Genomic DNA, 23,815 nt, shown 5'->3' on the forward strand with positions numbered 1-23,815 from the left:
TGCTTTTTAAAAATGATGGCAGCTAGAATAGAAAGAAGCTGGTTTGGAGTAGGAAGATACTTGAATCGAGGATAACAATGAGAAGAATATTGTTTTAGTCTAGCCAAGAGACCTTAAAAGAAAGGATATATATGTGTATGTGCGTATATAATATACATATTATATATACACATATTTGTATATGTAAATATGTATACACATGTACATATATACTCATGTTGGTATAGTGATATATATGTGTGTATATACACTCACCTCATACATACAACTAGTAAGTATCTGACGTTTGATTTGAACTCAGGTAGACAAGTCATCCTAACTCCAGGCCCTGAACTCTATCCATCGTGCCAACCAGTTGCCAGAAAATAAGCTAAAGTTTGATAAATAGATGTAGGAGACATCTGTATAGAGATAAATGGGAGCTGATAAGATTCCCCCACAGGGCAGGATAGACTGAAAAGAAAAAGAGGGCCCAGAGCAAAACTTGAGAGATACCTATAGAATGCAGAAGCAGCAAAAAGATCTGTGAAGGAACAGTCAGACAGGTGGGCAGAGAGTCAAGATAGTATAGCATCAAAGAAATGCTGAGAAGAGAGCATCCCAGAAGGAGGAAGTGATCAACATTTTCAATCATTGCAGAGAGATTTAGAAGGATGAAAAATGAGAAAAGGCAATAGAACTCATAGTACAAGATTATCCATTAACTCTGGAAAGTTGAATTTTCAGTTGAATGATTGAATTGGAAATCAGATTAAAGCAGGTTTAAAAGAGAATAAGAGAAAAAAAGTAGAAGCATTCAGTGGTCAATGACTTTCTGAAGGAGTCATGATAGGGAGGAGAGATAAAAGATAGTAGCCAGCTTGGAGTTACATGAGGAAGAAGCAAGATGGGGCTGCTCTCAGAGAATAGCCTCATTTTTTTCAGTGAAGGTCCTTAGCTATGGAAAAGATTGAAAAGAAATGACAAGATTTGCAGCAGCTGCTATAGTCTTTGATAATGAATTGATCAAGGAACAGCAGAATGATATTGCCTAGCTGAGATCATCTAACAAAAAATTGTAGTGGCTCCAGTCAACATTATATAGATCATAAAATACTGGAAGAGACTTCATTTTAGAGATGAGGAAACAAGTCCAGGAAGGTTAAGTGCCTAGTTATGGATCATCCCAGCAGAAAGAGTCAGAAGGAAAATTGAAAAGAGTTCCTTCTGGATCCTGAGAGTCTTGCCTCCAAATGAAATGCCTGTAGAATAAATATGTATAAAGCTTTCTAGGGCATATATAAATAAATCAAAGCAAGACAGTCCTGTAACCGATTATATGCTTTTCATTTATTTAAAAAGCCCTGGGAAAGACACCTTCCAGGATAGGGACACAAATTGTGGGAATTGGAAAAAACCTCTAGGGAGCAATAAGGGACTGGGCAGAAGATTGGCTGAGAGTGCCAGAGGAACAGAGTTTGATGTATGTGTCTGAGAATGCCAGAAAGCTAGCTAGAAGTTTGTACACAGTCCATTGAAGTAAAAATCTCAAAATAAATGGTCAAAGAGCTTTAAGTATGCATCAATTTAAGTCTTGAACTGACTGTGCATTCTGCAAAGAACTATCCCTAATGATTTATTAAGTGATGTTCAAGGATGCAACCTTCAGTTATCTAAAAAAAAAAAAAAAACCACTTTCTTTCCAATGATATAAAATATCTTACTATGTTAATATCCCTTTTAAAGAATCTGTAGATTTTAATTGGGATACCAACTCAGATAACTACTGTAACCAGCTAGATGGCCCAATAAATAGCAAGTATAGGGCCTAGAGTCAGGAAGTTCAAATCTGGACTCAGGTACCAACTAACCAGCCTCAGTTTCCCAAATGAAAAAAGTATTAATAAAAATATATTTCACAGGGATGTTATTTAAAAAAAATTATTATAGCTTTTTATTTACAAGATACATGCATAGGTAATTTTTCAGCACTGACAGTTGCAAATCTTTTTGTTCCAACTTTTTCCCTCTTTCCCCCCAACTCCCTCCCCCAGATGGCAGATTGACCAATACATGTTAAATATGTTAAAGTATAAGTTAAATACAATATATGTATACATGTCCAAACAGTTATTTTGCTGTATAAAAAGAGTCGGACTTTGAAATAGTGTACAATTAGCCTGTGAAGGAAATCAAAAATGCAGGCGGGCAAAAATATAGGGACTGGGAATTCTATATAGTGGTTCATAGTCATCTCCCAGAGTTCTTTCACTGGGTGTAGCTGATTCAATTCATTACTGCTCTATTTGGTTCATCTCATTGTTGAAGAGAGCCACATTCATCAGAATTGATCATCATATAGTACTGTTGTTGAAGTGTATAATAATCTCCTGGTCCTGCTCACTTCACTCAGCATCACTTCATGTAAGTCTCTCCAGGACTTTCTGAAATCATCCTGCTGATCATTTCTTACAGAACAATAATATTCCATAATATTCATATACCACAATTTATTCAGCCATTCTCCAATTGATGGGCATGCACTCAGTTTCCAGTTTCTGGCCACTACAAAGAGGGCTGCCACAAACATTCTTGCACATACAGGTCCCCTTTCCTTCTTTAAAATCTGTTTGGGATATAAGCCCAATAGTAACACTGCTGGATCAAAGGGTATGCACAGTTTGATAGCTTTTTGAGCATAGTTTCAAACCGCTCTCCAGAATGGCTGGTTATATTCACAATTGCACCAATAATGTATCAGTGTCCCAGTTTTCCCACATGCCCTCCAACATTCCACATTATCTTTCCCTGTCATTCTAGTCAATATGACAGGTGTGTAGTGGTACCTCAGAGTTGTCTTAATTTGCATTTCTCTGATTAATAGTGATTTGGAGCATCTTTTCATATGGCTAGAAATAGTTTCAATTTCTTCATCTGAGAATTGTTTGTTCATATCCTTTGCCCATTTATCAATTGGAGAATGGCTTGATTTCTTATAAATTAGAGTCAATTCTCTATATATTTTGGAAATGAGGCCTTTGTCAGAACCTTTGACTGTAAAAATGTTTTCCCAGTTTATTGCTTCCCTTCTAATCTTATCTGCATTAATTTTGTTTGTACAAAATATTTTCAATTTGACATAATCAAAATTTTCTATTTTGTGATCAATAATGATCTTTAGTTCTTCTTTGGTCATAAATTCCTTCCTCTTCCACATGTCTGAGAGGTAAATATCCTATACTCTTCCAATTTATTTATAATCGCATTCTTTATGCTTAGGTCCTGAAGCCATTTTGACCTTATCTTGGTTGGTGTACGGTGTTGTGTGGGTCAATGCCTAGTTTCTGCCCTGCTAATTTCCAATTTTCCAGAGGGCTGTTATAATGATCGAATAGGATCATATGGTTATTTGCACAATGCCTACATACAGTAGGTGTTTAATAAACATCGGCCCCCCATTCATGAGACCGTTTTTTAGCTTCTCAGAAGCTGTTTCCTCCTTTATAAAATGGAGATAATACTTGTGTCAACTACCTTCTGGAGTTGTAACAGAGTTGTATGAAGTTTAAGAGCTAAAATCATTAGTCCGGCTTCTCTCATACTAGGGAATACCCCCAAATGATAACATCTGCATCTGTAACACTAAGTCGTGAGAAAAAAGATCACTAGGACAGGACAAAGGCAGTAGACAATGTCTTAGGGATTGTCTCGAGATCAGGTGAGGCAGGTGAGAGCCAGGCGACAGGGAGTTGAGGGAGGGAACTTTGCTCTCCATCCACTGCACTGGGCCCACTAAGCATCTTGGAAAAGATCTCTCTCTGCTCCTTTTACTTCTCATTGCCAGCTCCCTCAGACCGGCCCCCCCTCCCCCCCGCTCCGCCCCCACCAAAGTTGGGTGTGTAGGGAAGCGAGTGGAGAAGGAAGGGCCGTAGTAAATGAGTAGGGACGAACTGATCAGGCCACGAGGCTGCCGCGTTCTCCGGTTTTGCAGAGAGGGGGTTCTGGGGAGAGGAGCTGTCCTCTGTATCCTCTCCTCCCCGTTCCTCCCTCTTTCCCAGGGCAGAAAAGGGGCCGATAGCGAGCAGGGCCCAGGCTGAGGCTGGGACCAATTTGGGAGCGTCCCGGTGCAGCCATCCAGAAGGCTGGGCGCGATGGTGCATGTGGGGACTAGAGGCAGGGGACTGGCCTGGCTGGCCGCCGCTCTCCGCGGGTGATGCATTGCCGGCAGAGTGCGCTGGGAGCAGCCACATCCGTGGGTGAGAAGCTGAGCCGCCCGAGCCAAAGCTGGGGAGGGCGCGGGGGAGGGAGAAAGAGAGGGAGGGAGAGTAAAAGGGAGGCCAGAGAGCGAGTGTGCCCGCCCCCGCCTCCGCCGCCTCTCCAGGACTACCCCGCTACGCGGAGCCGAACCCAACCAAGCCAGCAGGAGAGGCAAGCGGAGGCGAAGGGAGCAGAGGGGAGACGAGCTAAGCCGAGCAAGGCTGCCCACCCCGGATCCCCAGTGAAGGGCTCGGGCCGTGCACTCCCTGGCCTCGCCAGTTCCTGTGCCTGCCCCCGTCCCTGGCACGGTATCCCATCCTGCCAACTTGTCTTCTTCCCCCGCCGCCCATCTGCCCTCTCCACGCCTCCCGCCCTCTGGGCCCCCTCCCCCTTTCTTCCTCTCCTCCCCCCTCCCCAGTGCCTCCTGAAAACCCAGCCCTCCCGGGGCGGCCCCGCAGTGCCAGGGACCCGGGGAGCCACCGTCGCCTGCGCGCTCTTCCGATCTGCCCTCGCCCAGCACCCAGGCTTCCAGTCCGCCCGCCCGTCCCACGGTCCGTCCGACAGTTCCACCATCAGTCCGTGAGCCCGGAGCCATGACCGCCGAGAAGGCTCTGCCCATAGGCAACGGGAAAGCGGCGGAGGAGGCGCGGGACCCCGAGGCCTCCAGTGCTAGCTTGGTGTCCGGCCGCGACAAGAAGGTTCACGAGCGGGGCCACTGGAACAACAAGGTGGAGTTTGTGCTGAGCGTAGCGGGCGAGATCATCGGGCTGGGCAACGTGTGGCGCTTTCCTTACCTGTGCTACAAGAATGGAGGAGGTGAGGGAGGGGCGCGCGCGGCAGGGGAGGAGGGCTCGGAGGCTCCGAGTTAGGATTCTGCCCCAGCCGAGCCAGAGGCGGGAGGGAAGGGGCGGTGGAGATGGGGGAGAGGGGACCTGGGAGGGGGAGGTGCCCGCCACTTTGGCCCAGCGGGGACGGGACACTCAGCCTCGGGAACTGTCTTCGGACTGGCCACTTTCCTACGTGAGCGAAGTTTCCGTGTGTGTGGCGCTGAGATTTGCACACCTAAGAGGGACATTTGAATGGCACGGTTTACAATTAGAAGCCCCCAACCGCAACACACCCTTCTGATGAGTTTATACAGCATTGTGTAGTAGCCCAGCGCAACGCAAGCTCCTTGAGGACAGACTATTCCATTTCTGTCTTTATCATCTGTGTCTAGGCATTTAATTAATGTCTTAGGCATTTAATAAAAGTTTGCCGCTTTGGATTGGACTGTGATGTTCACTTCTGAAACTCATCTTACTTTTGAGGATGAGAACACACACTTACCCTTGAAACCAGGACTTTTATTTATTTATTTCTATAGTGATGGTACAGAGACACTCACACACTTCATACTTTGGGGAAATTACCCCCTTGGCCTGCCTGCAAATATCTCTTGAGATTTCAGTAACACCTCCCCAGATATTGTTTGGTCATCGAAATAACTATTTGGTCTTAGTATTTACAAAGAAAGAAGCGTACCTCAGGCCCTCCCCAAAGACTGAATAATAAAACAAATACACACAAACTCAGTTGCTAACTCATTCAACTGTGTTAATTTCATATTAGCTATGGTCAGTCCCCAATCTTCCTTCCGGCACCACCCGAAATAAAATCCCTACCTGTGTAAGCCTCCGTGATAAAGTGGTTCACTGTATTTGAAAGCATGCTAGAAGAGTTTTAAGATCCCTCAGAATTTTACTATACAAAGTAGAGAATTTGAGCCTAATTGTTGCCTCTGAGGCTTTTAATCTGTGTGACCTTGGGTAAATCACTTAAATTCTGCTGCCCTCAGTTTTTTCATTAGTAAAATGAAAGGGTCCCATGGAACCCAATTGACCAAGTAATATCAAAGATAACATTTGTAAAAAGATTTTGCATTTCTCGGGGTGATGTGTGTATTTTCTAGTAGTGGAAGAGTAAGGCAGTCTGGTGCATTAGTGTAACTAATCAGTGGATAAGCATTTATTAAGTAACTGCTGTATTCCATGTACTTTGTTGAGCACTGGGGACCACAAAAAAAGTCAAAGAATAGTTCCTACCCAGAGGAGCTCACAGTCTAATGGGAAAGACAATATATGAGCAATTATGTACAAAGTTAAGTAGGAAATAAGGAATAGAGGGAACAGCACTAGAATTAAGAGAAGTTGGGACAGGTTTCCTATAGAGATTTGAGTTGGGACTTGAAGGAAGCCAGGGAATTCAGAAAGCAGAGATGAGGAAGAAGAGCATTTCCACAGGGGATAGCCAGTGAAAATGGTGAGTCTAGAGATAAAATGTCTTGTACAATAGAACCCTAGATTGAACATCAGGAAACCTGAAGTGCATTCATGACACTGGTAGCTTTATCATTTTGAACAACTGATTTGACTTCTCTGGCCTTGGCTGGTATTTCTAAGCTTTCTTCTAACATGTTAGGGTTATGAATTGAGGAGAGAAATTGACTTTAATAGGCATATTGCTGAGCTTTCATTTCCTCAGATCTGCTCACCTTATGACAGGGAATGAAAGAGAAGGAACTTTAATTAAGGGACAGTAGCAACAAATGGTTCAATTTGTCCCTGTCCCATTTCACTCTCACCACCCAAAAAGTGCTTTAGAGTCTCAGCAGTTGTGAGGGAAATATCCCTGGGAGAAAAGAAAGGAACTTCTGATATCCCTAGTATTTTTTCCCCTTGACCCCAGGGAAGCTTGTGCAGTCAATTTTGGGAATCTACAACTAAGTGGATATTCCTTATGTAGTCTAAATAATATGCCTTTCCAATAACATATGTATTACTGTTCTTCAAATGTATGTAGATGTTTTGATAAATAAATGTAAATTCATTTTTAAAATTTCGTAATTGAAAATAGCCTTTTGTTTTTTTAATATAATATAAATATAAAACTGTTATAAAGAGGTCCAACTTTCTTTTTAAACACTGCAAAAAGGTCTACTACTCATTTCTGCCCTAGAGAATAGAAAGAGTAGTCAAAGCATGTCCACAGGATAGATTTCCCTTCAATATAGAAAGGAGGGATCAGTTGACTACCATGTTCTTTACAAAAAGCCTCACCACAAATCACATTATGCTAACTTTGTAGTCCAAAGAAGTGGTTAGGTGTGTGTTACCTTGAGGGATTTGTCCAAGTCTCTTCCTTCAGCTAATCTCAGCTTTTTCATACATAAAATGATGAAGTTCAACTAGATAGTGCTTTTTAAGGCCTCTAACTATTTTAACCTTCTATGTATAGCACTGTGGGGATAGTGCAATGAGTTTCAGCAAGTCTTGCAGCAGACACCCATAACAAAAGCAAAACAAGATTTCATTTTTTATTAATAATCTTAATTTGTTATTATTTAGCATCAATGTACTACTTAGGAATTTCTCTGGGTCTATCTTTTTACTTAGCAAATTTATTTATAAGGATTTTTTAAAATTGCATGGTGATGGTGAAAGACTAGAATCATCAGGATCAGTAAATTCAGGTCAACAAAAGTAGATAATTCAGTGTCACAACTGAGTTCAAATTTAGCCTCAGACACTAAATGTGTAACTTGGGGAGAATCACATAACCTGCATGTCTCAGTTTCTTCATTTATAAAATGGTGATATCTATCTCACTAGGTTATTATCAAATGAGATATTTATAAAGTGCTTGGCAAACCTTAAAGTACTATATAAATACTAGTTATTATAATTGATTTTTACAATTATTTTCAATATATTTTCCTCAATTACATGTTAAAATATTTTAAACATGTTTTTAAAAAAGTTTTGAGTTCCAAATTCTATTCTTCTCTCTCTCTCCCCTTCTCTCCTTGCTAAGACAAGCAGTGCTTATTAACTATTTGAACACACTTCAGATCTTAATGAACTTAGATGCCCATCTGATAGAATACTCATCCTAAATTGCCTCCATCTTCATCCCAAACCCCAAATTTGCTTGCATGATTTCTATAAGATAAGGCCCACAGGATGTTTTTTTTTTACTCTGTTATAGTGACACTGCCTTAACACACACACACACACACACACACACACACACACACACACTTCAACCCAGCACACTCAAGTGGCTCATTTTGCATATAGGATGTTTTCCATCTGCCCAAAGTCTCTTTCTCAAGGTTCTTTCTGTGCCAATGGAATGGTGAGAACAGAAGAGAAGGGCCACTTCTTGGTTTGAGCTGTTTTCTTTGGAGACTTGCATAAATAGAGCAAGTTGATCTGAGTCTGCTCAGCACTGGTAATGAGGGGGCTTTAGCAGTATTTGTATGAGAGCTGGGTCTGGAAAGCAAGACTGCTATCCTGCCTTCTGCTGTGAGAAAGCTATTGCCAATGCTCAGATTCTACATGCTGAATTGTCCAGTTTGGTATCATGTTGAAAATCTGTCCCAAGATAAGAAGTTCCTGAATTCAGGTCTTGCTTTTCTCTCTGTCTCTGTTTCTGTCTCTGTCTCTCTGTCTCTGTCATTCTCTTTGTCTGTCTGTCTTTCTGTTGCTGTCTGTCTCTCTGTCTTTGTTCCTTTGTCTCTCTGTGTGTCTCTCTCTTTCTCTTTCTCTGCTTCTCTCTGTCTCTCTTTCTCTCATACACCACACACACACACACACACACACACACACACACACACACACACTATAAGATATGGAGAATCCCTTCACTCCACAAAGGCTTATAAGACTTAGTTACAGATGTCTTGTCAATGTAAGTAAATGAGGGAAGCTTCCAACAACAAAGACATCAAATATCTGAACCGAAAGAAAATTTTAAAATATTGTTTTGGGCACATAATAACAAAACATTTAACTCATCCTCTGCCAAAATGACTGCCTGCAGATTTCCTGATTTCTGAAATATGTTCTATAACACTTTGCTATGTGAAGAAAAGGAAGTTGGTAAGCAACCAATTAGAAAAATCTTATTTCAATACTTTGGTACTCACTGCCACAGCTGATTTTTTAATATTAGCATAAAAATACAGAAGGAAAAGTTTCATAGAAAAAAGTCCAATGGTATATTGTAGTAGAAAAAGCTCTGATTGCGATCCAGGAGACCTCAGGTCAATCACCGACCCACTTACTCCAACGACACATTTCACTATTCCAGGTCTACTTTTGCTCATCTATAAAAGCAAGGGATTGGATAAGATGGTCTCTGAAATTTCAACTACCTCTGTAACAATGTATGATTCTAGTGATTTTGCTTTTAAGCTAATAGCCCCAAATCTTCCCTAAAGTATATGTACACATACACACATGTGTCCCCATACACACACACACACACACACACACACACATATATATATATATATATATATATATATATATATACATACAGATATATGTTTATGTATACACACACACATATATATATATATTATCTTGGATGGGTTATCAGAAGAACCTTTTAAATATGCATTATCAGACAAAGGGCTTTGGTCATATTCAATTTGCAAGGTTAGGTTAGATACCAAATGTCAAGTGATACTTTACTTTTTAAAAATTACATAATGATTCAGTGTTAAACCATCTTCAAAAATGAAACCAAACCAAACCAAACCAAAAAAAAAAATTTGCTCAGCAAAGAGATGACACTTATCAGATATTTTTGCTACATTTAAACATTGGATTTCCTATATTTAAACAATGGATCCCTTTAGCAATTCAGCATTATTCTTGCCTAATGTGAAATGTTGAAATGGGTTAGACCACTGAAAGATTCAGAGATCAAGTTTACTTATTATAGCATAAATTGAGTGAAAAAGTTTTTTTTTTTTTTCCATGAAGGAACTACTGCCTGCCTAGGCAGCTAACAGATATCTAGATAAATCATGTAATTGACAGGCATTCATTTAGCACCTATTATATGCCAAATGAAGGTGATACAAAGATAAAAGGGAAACAGTCCCTAAACCTCAAGAAACTTACATTCTACCTAGCTAGTTAGGTAACACTAACACTAATCAGATTACAGGAATGAGGGAGGCGGAAGGATCAGTAATTTCCTTAGTAGTTTCACAAAATACAGATTAAATGAACTTTCCAGGGTTCTGTTGCTAATAATTAATCACATGTGGAATTTGAATTTAGTTCTTCCCCTCTCAAAGCTCAGCATTTTATCTGCTGTACCAAGATGTTGCTTCCATAATCAGAGATGAAACTCTATTTTTTTTAAAGGTGATTTACTTTAGTATACTGCCATTTTAAAGGCAGGCAAAAAATATATGATTATTGAATATGTTTTCACTGTTAACAAGGAAAGAGAGGGAGGTTTGGGAGAAATTTAATACCCATTGGACTTAATTCACTTTGGTTGTTTTAATTTATTCCAAAGATGAAACAATACAAAGAATACTAGAGAGGCAGCCAGCCAGCCAGACATAGAGACACAGAAACAGTGACAGAGAAAGAGACAGAGATAACGACAGAGACACATAGAGACAGAGAGAACAAGAACCACTATTTCTTTCCTTTAACTATTGATACATTTTTTTCTTTAGCAACATGCTCATTTCTCAATTAACCATACTTCTTTCCCCTAAATCCTTCCTTGTAACAAGACAAAATATTTAAGGAAAGTGTATTAACAAAACAACCATGTCTGGCAGAATTTGCAACATTCCATTCCCATCGTTCCCCCCACATCTCCATGGAATGTGTTTCAGCATCTGTTCTCAAGGACCAAAATTGGTCATTGCAATTTATCTGAATTTGTTCTCCTTTTATTGTCATTTTCATTCATGTTATTTTAGTCACTGTGTATATTATCTGTCTAATTCTGTTTAATTCACTCCATATTAATTCATGCTATATCAGTTGATACAAGTCTTCCTATGTTTCTCTGAGTTCTTCACATTTGTGACTATAGTGGTATAGTAATTCATTACATACATTCTCCAAATTTCTGCATCTATTTCTCAACTGATAGGCAATCATTTTGTTTATAGTTTTGATTTTTGAGGGGATTAGGCTGACACACATACACACACAACTTCTGTGGATATTTTGTTTACATACATGGCCTTTTTCTTTCTCACTTGCCTCTTTGGAATACATGCTCAAGTGGGTGAGTCAAAGAATTTCATTGCCCTATTCCAAATCTACAAAATTTCTTTTTTTAAACAAATATTTTTGTTATATTGCTTAAATTTTAAACATTCTTTTCTTTTTAAATTGGCTCCCAAATTCTCTCTTTCTCCCCATCTTCTCCCATCCCCACTGAGGAGGTGAACAATATATCAATTATATATATGAAATCATGAAAAACATTTCCATATTAGCTCTATTTTCAAAAAATAAAAGTGATACGGTGATAAAATTATACTTTAAATTCAAAGTTCATAAGTTCTCTTTTTAGAGTTAGATAGCATTTTTTTTTGGTCGTAATGAGTTTTTTTGAATTGTTTTGAATCATTGTATTGATCAGAGTACTCAAGTCTTTTACACTTGGTCATTATTATAACATTGTTGATATTGTGAACAATGAAACATAGTTCTCACTTTACTTTGAATCACTTCATATAAATCTTGCCATGTTTCCCTGAAACTATCCTCCTTATCATTTCCCATAGCACAATAATACTCCATCACAATCACATGCCAGAACTTATTAGTCATTTCCCAGCTGTCAAACATTTCCTTGATTTGCAACTCTTTGGCATGATAAAAAAGCTGCTTATAAATATTTTTAAACATATAGATCTTTGACCATTTTCTTTGATCTCTTTGGGATACAGACATAGCAGGGGTATTGCTGGCTAATTCCAAATTTTTCTCCAGAGTGGTTAGACTAATTCACTACTGTAATAACAATCCATTAATATACCATTTTTCCCTTATCCTCTCCAATATTTGTTATTTATGATTGTACCTTAGAACTGTTTTAATTTGTTTTTCTCTAATCAATAGTAATTTAGAGCATGTTTTCATAAAACTATAGAGAGTTTTGATTTCTTCCTTTGAAAACTGCCTGTTCATATCTTTTGATCATTTAAAAGTTTAGGGAACTACTCTAATTTTTATGAATTTGCTTCAATTCCACACTTGATATATGTTTGAGAAAGGAGACCTTGTATGAGAGAAACTTCCTGTAAAATTTTTTTGATATTATTTCATTGTCTGGTACCTTTTAGCAAAATGTAGTATTTCTGATTATCCCTTTTAATTAGATCTATTTTTGCTTTTGCTTTGTCTAAGATCATTATTGCTACCCATTTTTCCCTGCTGAAACATAATAGACTATGCTCCAATCCTTTATTTTAACTCTGTGTGTGTCTTTCTGTTTCAAGTGTCTCTCTTGCAAACAACATCAAGTGTTTATGATCTGATTTATAATCCATTCTGCTATCGACTTTTTATGGGTAAACTCGTAATTCACAGTTATGATTACTGTGTTTCTTTCCATTCTATTTTATTCTATTCATTCCTGTCTGTGTCTTTTATCTTGTCTCTCCTCAAAAGTACATTTTGCTTCTAATCATTGCCTCCTTTAATCAGTCCTCCCTTTCATCATCTTCCTCCTTCCTCTTATCCCCTTCTGCTCCTATTTCGCTATTGGATAAGTTACATTTTTGCCCACAACTGAGTGTATAGATGTATGTGTATATTTTCCCCTATTTGAACCAATTCTGATGACGTTGAGCTTCTAGCACTGTCTGCCTTCCCTCGCTCCATATTTCCTCCTCCACTGTAAAAACTCTTCCTTGTACACTTCTTTTAAGTGAGAAAAAGTTCTGAATTCTAACTCTCCTTTCCTCCCTTTATGCAGTATATTGAGCTTCCTCACCCCTTCACTTGTTTGGGATATTATTCCAACATAATCAACTCATATCTATGCTTTCTGTGTATGAATGCCTTTTAACTACCTTAATATTGATGAAATTGTTAAGAGTTACATGTATCATCTTTCCATATAGGAATATAAACAGTTTAACTTTATTGAGAGCCTTATTTTTATCTCTTAATGCTCCCCCTGAGTCTTATGTGCAATTTGCTCTTCTGTTCTGGGCTTTTCAGCAGAACCACTTGACAGTTCTCTATTTTATTAAAAATCCATTTTCCCTTGAAGGATTATGCTCAGTTTTCCTGAGTAGTTATTCTTGATCCTTTGCCTTCCAGAATATCAAATTCCAAGCACTTTGATCCTTTAGTGTGGAAACTGCTAACTCTTGCAATCCTTACTGTGACTTCACAATATTTTTAATTGTTTCTTTCTGATTGTTTGGAGAATTTTCTCTTTGACCTGGGAGATCTGGAATTTGGGTATAATATCCATAGAAGTTTTGACATTGAGATCTGTTTTATGAGGTTATTGGTGGATTCTTTCAGTGTCTTTTCTTTCGAAGAATAAGGGCAGTTTCCTTGATGATTTCTTGAAATATAATGTCTAGGCGTTTTCTTTGATCATGGCTTTCAGATAGCCCAATAATTCTTAAATGATCTCTCCTTGAGATCATTTCCAGGCTTTTCCAGGCTAGCTCTTTTTTTTTTTTTTTGAAGAAATATTTTACATTTTATTCTTTTTTTTTTATTCTTTGTTTCTTCATTTCTTATGGTGTTATTAGCTTCCGCTTTCCCAATTCCAATTTTAAGGAATTATTTTCTTCAGTGAGATTTTATACTTTTTTCATTTTGCTAATTCTGTTTTGCTTAAGGACTTCTTTTCTTCGGTGAATTTTGTGCCTCTTACCATTAGGCCAATTTTGTTTTTAAAATTTTCTTTTAAGAGATTTATGCCTCTTTTTTTCTTTTACTGAATTATTAATTTTCTTTTCATACTTTTCTTGCAGCATTCTTATTCTCTACTACTCTTATTCTTCTTTAATTTTTCTAGGAATTATTGTTGGTCTTGAATCCAGTTAATATTTTCTTTGAGACTTTGTTTGTAGCTGTTTTTATATTTTTGTCTTCTGAATTTGTTTGTGCCTTGGTCTTCCCTGCCACTGTCGAAGCTCTGTATAGTCAAATTCTATTTTTGTTGTTTGTTCATCTTTTCAGTCTATTTCTTGACTTTAAACTTTATGCTAACATTCTGCTTACCTGGATGTGACTAGGCACTGTCCTAAGCTTCAGGGGGGTTTTGCTGCTTTTTTCAAAGATAGTTCTGGGGTGAAAGTTTTTGGCGCTTGTCTGGGAGAGGTATAGTCACTGTTATCCTGGTCAGCACTCTGCTCTTTACCCAGGAAGGGTTTCTGATTTCCTGCAGCCACAAGTGCTAGCACTCTTTTTGCCTTGGAATGTGACCAGGGTCTCTGCTCCCTTGCGGTAGACCCCCATCCTTCCTCCCAACCTAGGAACTGCAACCCACAACTTTGTATGGGCATTAAAGTTGCCAATCAGTGGCAGCTGTACCCAGTGCCAGTATGGGGGTCTCTTATAATCTCTTTCTGAACAGTTGTTTGACTCCCTCACTGTCTCTAGGAGAGAATTCTTAAAGCTGTTGCTGCTGTTGTTAGGGCTCTTGTCACTTTGTTTGTGAGCTCCAGAAGGTTTTCACTCTGGTGTTATAAACATCTGCTGAACTTCTATATTTGCTTGGCTAGGAAAAAAAAGTCCTGCCCTGACCTTTGATTTGAGTTTTATTTTAAAGTTTTTTGGAGGAAAATGTTGAGAGAGTTTGATTAGGTTCCTTCAAATCCTCCATCTTCTACATTTTTGCTTTTTCCAAATGAATTAAAAGCCAGCTTTGTTGCACCTTTTTTTTAAAAATACTTTTCATTCTATGGGAACCCCGATGGAAAGATATTTAATTATTTTATGTCTGATCAATGCCACAACACACAGCCCTCTAAAAGGCTTATCTTATGGAAAAGATCATTTGTGATTGGTTCACTTCCTGGGTAAAACTGATCTTTTTAAAATCAAGAACATTTGAGAAGGAAAAGAAGATAAAGTTTTTCAGGAATGTGTGAAGTCATACCACTCAAAACTTCAAAATATGTTCAAGTAGATTCTAGAGAATGTTAAATTTTGAAGCAGTTTTAGTAAACTGATTTCTTGGCTTGTATTTATTTACTTTTTGCAGGAGCTTTCCTGATTCCATATGTGGTATTTTTTATATGCTGTGGAATACCTGTGTTTTTCCTGGAGACAGCCCTGGGACAATTTACTAGTGAAGGGGGCATTACATGCTGGAGGAAAATCTGCCCCTTGTTTGAAGGTAAGTTTCAGGATCAATCATATATGCATATGTGCACATATGTATACATACATATATATGCATGATTATGCATTTGTTCATGTATTGTGATTATATGTATTTTTGTAGTGTATAGTTTTGTTTTTAATCTGGTATTATGATTTCATTGGAATTGCTTTTAGCATGAAAAATCCAAAAATACTGGTCTTTCATTCCTACATAGGCCCTACCAGTGTGTAGTTAGTACTCTTAGGGAATGCCAGAGATACTAGGAGGTTAAATAACTTCCCTATGGACCTACAGCTGGAATGTATTAGAGGCAGCTTGCTTGTACCTTAGCTAAAGAGCCCACTTTGGCCCTGGGTACATGATACATTTCTTTGTGTGTATATGTATGTACTGTATGCTTGTCTAGGACCAAATGCACACATATGAACATGTAGCCACATATGTGTGTACATATTGGGCATGTGTCTGTAAGTATGTGTGTGTTTGTGTCATTGAAACCTTCCCATATTTTATCCCTTCCAGTTAGCTATTCCCTAGTCGGAGAACAAATGAATTGTTTCTAGTCATTTTTACTGTTATGAATAGGATTACTGTTAGTACTTTAGCACAAGTAGGTCCCTATTTCCCTTTATTGCTATTATATATCCTGAGGACTGGAAAGGAAGAAGCAAATGCTGTAAGATATAGGACTGACTGTTTCCTGAGTCTAAAGATATTTACAACTTTACTTTCTTGGGGAAAAGAATACTAAACTTAATGCCATCTTAATAGTAGATGGTTTTGTATTCTAAATTTTTTGTTCCTGACTTCTACCTCTTACTCCCACACCTAATGATTATCTTCATAGCCAAAGCTCTATTCTGTCAATAGATCCATTTCTTGGTACCCTTAACCACAGCTTTAACTATGTGTGCCTATTCTCTCTTGGTTTATAGAGATGCCACATAATTGGTCCTTAAAAATTTCTTGAATGGGTGAATATTATATATATACACATATATATATACATATACATATACATACATATATATATATATGTATGTGTATATATGTATATGTGTGTGCATTTAGCTATACTATATGATGTATAAGTAATAAAAAAACTACTCCTCCCCTTCCCAGGAGAAGTTAAGTTTTTTAAGGATGAGAATTGTGCATAATATTTTTCTGATAGTAGGCATTTAACACATTTTTGTTGAATTAAATTGAATTGATATTAAATAAATTGAATCAAATCAAAAGTGTGAAACTGAGAAGCTTGACTGGGAGTTTTGAGAAGGGTGAAAGAACTGACTAACTAACATCTGTTTCTCATATTTCTTCCTCAGGTATTGGCTATGCAACTCAAGTAATTGAGGCTCACTTAAATGTATACTACATCATCATTCTAGCTTGGGCTATTTTCTATCTGTTCAATTGCTTCACCACGGAGTTACCCTGGGCTACCTGTGGGCATGAATGGAATACAGGTACGAACCAAAAATCCTCTCTCAATGAGCCCAGGATAATTCCCTACTGCCAGACTGGAATGTGGTATAAACTGGAAAACATTCTGAGGGACATAAACAAGATGGTGGAAGTCCTTGAGTTTGTGTAATATGGAATGGGGTATATTTAGCCTGAAGAAGATAAGATAAGAGAAGGGAAGCATGAATTTTTTCCAAGTATTTAAAGGATTATAATATGTAAAAGATAGTAGACTCCTTATTGATTTGTCTCAAGGAGCAGAAATTGGAGCAATGTGTGAGACTTGCAGAGGGGCAAATGTAGGTGTCACAGAAGGAAAAACTTTCCAACGAATAAGGCTATTCAAAAATAAAAATTCTTGGAAAATTGTGGGTTCCCCCTCATTTGAAATCTCTAAACAATGATTGAGTGATACTTTTCTAATGTATCATAGAGTGGATTAATTTTCAGGTATGGGTTGGAATAAATAACCACAGAAACATCTTCCAACTTTGAAATTTTCTAATTCTGGAAGAGGAAAGACATTTTTAGACTTCCTGAAAGAGAGTGCTTAGGATGAATCCTAAAGAAATCAGGGGAATCTAAGAGTCAGAGTTTGTGAGAGAGAACATTCTAAAAGTTGGGGACAATGCATGAAAAAGCATAGGGAGGAGAAATAGTGCATCGATTGTGATGTCAAGTTGCCCATTGTGGAGTACATGAAGGAGAGTAATGTATTAAATTATTTGAAAGATTGTAAAGAATTTTAAATGCAAAATAGAAGACTGTGTTTGGTTCTTGAGGTAACAGGGAACCCTTGAAATTTATTGGGAAGGAAGGTGACACGATGAGATCTGAACTTTAGCAAAATCACTTTGGCAATAGTGTTGAAGTTGGACAGGAGAAGGGAATGACTTGAGGCAGGGAGTGCAATTGGAAGTCAATTGCAATAGTCCAGGCAATTTATGGAAAAGGTTTGATCTGGGTGATTGCCATGGGAGTGGAGAGAAGGAAAGAGATATAATAGAGATTGTCTACAATTAATTAGATATGTAGTCTCAATTAGGGGGAAGAGCTGAAATTGCAAATTTAGAGACTGGAAAGAAGGTGGTGCCATTGCTATAACACAAAAAATTGGAAGAGTTGTTTCAAACATACTGTTTGGATACCTATGTGACCTATGTGACCAAGTGAACAGGAGATAGTTAGAAATACTGTCTTTTGGGAGGGAGATAATGCTTGGATATAGATTTGAAATTTATTTGCATAGAGAAGACAATTGAATCCATGGGAACTATTGGGATAGATGTAGAGAGAAAAGAAAAGAGGGAGAAAAGTGAAGAGGGAGTGGGCTTGAGTAGATAATGATCCAGGAATAAAGACTGAAAAGGAATAGTTAGAGGAGACAGACAGGCAGGCAATTAGATAAAGACAGAGAGAGAGACACACAATGAGAGAGATATACAGAGAGACAGAGAGAAAGAGAGAGACAAGAGATACAGGGTGAGAAAGATAGACAGACAGAAACAGAGACAGACAGAGAAGAGTAGAATCACAAAATGTCAGAGAGGAGAAAAGTATCCAAGAAGAGCTCAATGGACAGTTTCAGCTGAATAAGTCTGGAAGTTAGAAATGCAGAGGAGGGGAAGTGGAGGAGGTGCCATTTTATCCAACCAGGCATTTCTCATGATGGGCACTGTCCAAAAGATCACCAGGAAGTTTATGAAGAACAGCTTGCTCCCTGCCATCTGTTGCTGATGGTGAAGAAAAATTGGAAATCTTTCTGAAGAATTCAATGAAATTCTCCAGATTAAATTAATATATATTTTAGACTTCAATCCAATGATGAACATAGAGGAGGATGAAAAAGATATTGGGTTCAAGGTTAAGAAATAAAAGAGAAAAGAAGGAAAAGCATTAATTAGACACTATTCTGTGCCAGGCACTGTGTTCAGTGCTTTATATTATCTTATTTAATCCTCACATAAAATCTGGGAAATATATACTATTATAATTACCCCATTTTGCAACAGAGGAAACTGAGGCAAACAGTTTAAATGACTTTTCCCAGGTCTCATAGCTACTAAGTCTTCAGGTCTTCCTGCTTTTGGGGAAACTAGGTGGTGTAGAGGATAGAATGCCAGGCCTGAGAGTTAGGACTTTTCAGTGTTATGAGTTCAAATCCGTTCACGATTATTATTAGTGTCACGATTCTGGGCAGTTCACCTAACCTTGTTTTCTTTAGTTTTCTTATCTGTAAAATAGGTTGAAGAAGGAAATGGCAAACTACTCTAGTATCTTTGCCAAGACCCCAAATGAGGTCATGAAGAGTTGGACATAACTGCAATTAAACATTAACAACTTTCTGACTCTATATCCAGCGAGATACTAGGTCTATATAAAATGACACATCTATATATTATGAATATGTTCTTGGAGTAAACTTGCTTTCCTTAAGGAGATTAAAATGGCTTATCCCCACCCTCTGACCCTAGGTACTGTTTATGCAATACAGCTGAGGAGGGGGACACAGAATAAATAGCTGCTGGAGGTGTGTTTCTTCAACCCCTAAGATCCTCATTTTTGACAGTTATATTTCTAGAGGACCTGTGGAGACTCATGGAGGAGCCATGAGTCTCTCAGAGTGGCAGGAATAAATGGATTGTGATCTAGTGTATTGGAAGAAATAACTACATCATTGAGATCATAGATCCATTTGAGAGTATTTGAGGATGTATCCCATTTTTCAAAATGTTTGAAAAGTGCTGGACATGGTGAAAGCTGAATATCAACAAAAAGAAGATAAATCAATCCTATTAGATTGGATGAAAGAGGGAAGAAATCATGTTACAGATGTCATGGATTTAGAAATCATTCCCAAATCAGCTGTCTTTGTGCAATTTGTCCATTACCTTGTTAGAATGAAAGAAAGAGACAAACATTTATTTATTTATTTAATAGCCTTTTATTTACAGGTTATATGTATGGGTAACTTTACAGCATTGACAATTGCCAAACCTCTTGTTCCAATTTTTCCCCCTTTTCCCCTCTCCCCTCCCCCAGATGGCAGGATGACCAGTAGATGTTAAATATATTAAAATATAAATTAGCTACACAATAAGTATACATGACCAAACCGTTATTTTGCTGTACAAAAAGAATCAGACTCTGAAATATTGTACAATTAGCTTGTGAAGGAAATCCAAAATGCAGGTGGGCATAAATATAGGAATTGGGAGTTCAATGTAATGGTTTTTAGTCATCACCCAGAGTTCTTTCTCTGGGCGTAGCTGGTTCAGTTCATTACTGCTCCATTGGAAATGATTTGGTTGATCTCGTTGCTGAGGATGGCCAGGTCCATCAGAATTGCTCATCAAAAAGTATTGTTGTTGAAGTATATAATGATCTCTTGGCCCTGGTCATTTCATTCAGCATCAGTTCGTGTAAGTCTCTCCAGGCCTTTCTGAAATCATCCTGTTGGTCATTTCTTACAGAACAATAATATTCCATAATATTCATATACCACAATTTATTCAGCCATTCTCCAACTGATGGACATCCATTCAGTTTCCAGTTTCTAGCCACTACAAAAAGGGCTGCCACAAACATTCGTGCACATACAGGTCCCTTTCCCCTCTTTATTATCTCTTTGGGATATAAGCCCAGTAGTAACACTGCTGGATCAAAGGGTATGCACAGTTTGATAACTTTTTGAGTTCCAAATTCAAACACCCAACAATGTATTAGTGTCCCTGTTTTCCCACATCCCTTCCAACATTCCGCATTATCTTTCCCTGTCATTTTAGCCAGTCTGACATGTGTGTAGTGGTATCTCAGAGTGAGACAAACATTTATTAAGTACTGATTAGTTCTAGGCACTTTGCTAAGCCCTAGAACAAGCAAAGCTAGCACTAAATTAGAAGAAAAGATTAAGGGAGGGGAGGTACAAGTTTCATCCAGATTTAAACAAGTTATTAAAGAAAAACAAGTGGAAATTCCTAAAGAAAAATAGATCAACGTGTACCATTCCATTTTCCTCTGAAAGTTTACCTGAGGCAAAGCAACCATTGCAAAGAAGAGACCAAAAGCAAAAATCTGCAGACAATTTGGTACAAAATCTAATTAAGCCAAGTTGTCTTGATGAAAATGTGATCTCTCTATCTGGAGTCTGAACATCTTAGTCCCTAATTTGCTATATAAAGATGTATAAATGGCACTAAATAAGGCAGGGTAAATAAAGCAGCCACTCAAAGATGTTTGCTACTGTGGCTGAAGATATTCAGTAAAAAATGCCTCTATAGATGATGAGACTCCTTATTGGACATAATATTGCACTGGTTGCATCAGGCCAAGGAACAACAGAAAATCTCCTACATAATATCCCCAGGCACTCTAAAGCAGAGACTCAGCTTTTTTTGTATGTCATGGATCCCTTGGGTGGCCTGGGGATGAAATCAATAGATTCGTTCTCAGAGTAATGCTTTTAAATGTGTAAAAAGAAATTCAGAGGATTGCAAAAGAAAAGAATTATATTGAAATAATTGCCACATATTAAAAAAAATCTAGTTCAAAGACTACCATGGTAACAACTCTTATTTTAATGAATTTATGCTCACAAACCATATAAGAAAAGTGGATGAAGGGGCCGTTGAGTGATGCAATAGATAGAATATCATCCCTGAGGTTCAATATACTGAGTTCAAATACTTTCTCAGACACTAGTTATATGGTTCTGGGTAAGTCACTTAACCTTGATCTTCTAAAAAGAAATGAATGGTGGATAGAGCACCAGCCCCGAAGTTAGGAGGGCCTAGGTTCAAATCTGGCCTCAGACACTTAACTTGTCCTAATTGTGTGGCCCTGGTAAGTCATTTAACCTCAATTGCCTCAGCAAAAAAAAATGAATGAAGACAGTTACTGCCCAACTGATTCAGTCCATTAATTTCTTTGTCTTTTGTGGATACTACAATGGACCATGGAACTGAGTCCAGAATTTAACAGACTAGAGAGAACTGGATGACAGTTTTTTTAATAGCCTTTTATTTACAGGTTATATGTAAGGGTAACTTTACAGCATTAACAATTGCCAAATCTCTTGTTCCAATTTTTCACCTCTTACCCCCCATCTCCTCCCCCAGATGGCAGGATGACCAGTAGATGTTAAATATATTAAAATATAAATTAGATACACAATAAGTATACATGACCAAAACGTTATTTTGCTGTACAAAAAGAATCAGACTCTGAAATATTGTACAATTAGCTTGTGAAGGAAATCCAAAATGCAGGTGGGCATAAATATAGGGATTGGGAATTCAATGTAATGGTTTTTAGTCATCTCCCAGAGTTCTTTTTCTGGGTATAGCTAGTTCAGTTCATTACTGCTCCATTAGAAATGATTTGGTTGATCTCATTGCTGAGGATGGCCAGGTCCATCAGAACTGGTCATCATATAGTATTGTTGTTGAAGTATATAATGATCTCCTGGTCCTGCTCATTTCACTCAGCATCAGTTCGTGTAAGTCTCTCCAGGCCTTTCTGAAATCATCCTGTTGGTCATTTCTTACAGAACAATAACATTCCATAATATTCATATACCACAATTTATTCAGCCATTCTCCAACTGATGGGCATCCACTCAGTTTACTGGATAACATTTTTAATGAACTCAAAGTCCACTCTCTTTTTGGAGGTACCATGGTGTAATCAAATTGGTTTGGAGTCAGAGGAGCTGAATTTAAATTCTGATCTGACACTCCCTGTGTGACATCAAAAAAACTCACTAATTTGTCTGGGCATCAGTAAGGTAGGGGATGAGTCTGGGCTAAATTACCTCTCCTGCTCTAGATCTTTGACTCAATAATTTGATAATGAGATAATCTCTCATGTAAAATATTTTTGGGAATCTATCTGCCAAAGGAACGTCAGGAACTATATGAGCAAAACTACAAAACACTTTCCACACAAATAAAGTCAGATCTAAACAATTGGAAAAATATTAAGTGCTCTTGGATAGGCCTAGTGAATATAATAAAGATGACAATATTACCTAAACTAATCTATTTATTTAGTGCTATACCAATTAGACTCCCAAGAAACTATTTTAATGACCTAGAAAAAATAACAACAAAATCCATATGGAAGAACAAAAAGTCAAGAAATTCAATGGAACTAATGAAAAAAATTCAAATGAAGGTGGCCTAGCTGTACCTGATCTACACTATATTATAAAGCAGTGGTCACCAAAACCATTTGGTATTGGCTAAGAAATAGACTAGTTGATCAGTGGAATAGGTTAGGTTCACAGGACAAAATAGTCAATAACTTTAATAATCTAGTGTTTGACAAACCCAAAGATCCCAACTTTTGGGATAAGAATTCACTATTTCACAAAAACTGCTGGGAAAACCAGAAATTAGTATGGCAGAAACTAGGCATGGGCCCACACTTAACACCGTACACCAAGGTAAGATTAAAATGGGTCCATGATTTAGGCATAAAGAATGGGATTATAAATAAATTAGAAGTACGTAGGATAGTTTACCTCCCAGACTTATGGAGGAGGAAGAATTTGTGTCCAAAGAAGAAGCAGAGATCATTATTGATCACAAAATAGAAAATTTTGATTATATCATGTTTAAAAGCTTTTGTACAAACAAAGCTAATGCAAACAAGATTAGAAGGGAAGCAATAAACTGGGAAAATATTTTTAGTTAAAAGTTCTGATAAAGGCCTCGTTTCCAAAATATAGAGACTTGATTCTAATTTAAAAGAAATCAAGCCATTCTTCAATTGATAAAGGGTCAAAGGATATGAACAGACAATTTTCAGATGAAATTGAAACTATTGCCACTCATATGAAAGAGTGTTCCAAATCACTATTGATCAGAGAAATGCAAATTGAGATAACTTTGAGATACTATTATACATCTGTCAGATTGACTAAGATGACAGGAAAAGA

General features: G+C 37.8%; 1 protein-coding gene across 1 annotated transcript in view; it reads left to right on the forward strand.

Moving 5' to 3' along the window:
• The first annotated feature begins 4,405 nt into the window (after nt 1-4,405).
• SLC6A11 (solute carrier family 6 member 11) overlaps nt 4,406-23,815 on the forward strand; it is a 178,578-nt gene continuing 159,168 nt past the window's right edge. Inside the window, exons 1-3 of the mRNA XM_031955206.1 lie at nt 4,406-5,052; nt 15,286-15,420; nt 16,737-16,877. Of these exons, the coding sequence (XP_031811066.1) occupies nt 4,830-5,052; nt 15,286-15,420; nt 16,737-16,877 (499 nt within the window). The 5' untranslated portion in view covers nt 4,406-4,829. The remainder of the gene's footprint in view (nt 5,053-15,285; nt 15,421-16,736; nt 16,878-23,815) is intronic.

Source organism: Sarcophilus harrisii, chromosome 1, assembly GCF_902635505.1.
Source record: "Sarcophilus harrisii chromosome 1, mSarHar1.11, whole genome shotgun sequence".
Classification (NCBI taxonomy): Eukaryota; Metazoa; Chordata; class Mammalia; order Dasyuromorphia; family Dasyuridae; genus Sarcophilus; species Sarcophilus harrisii.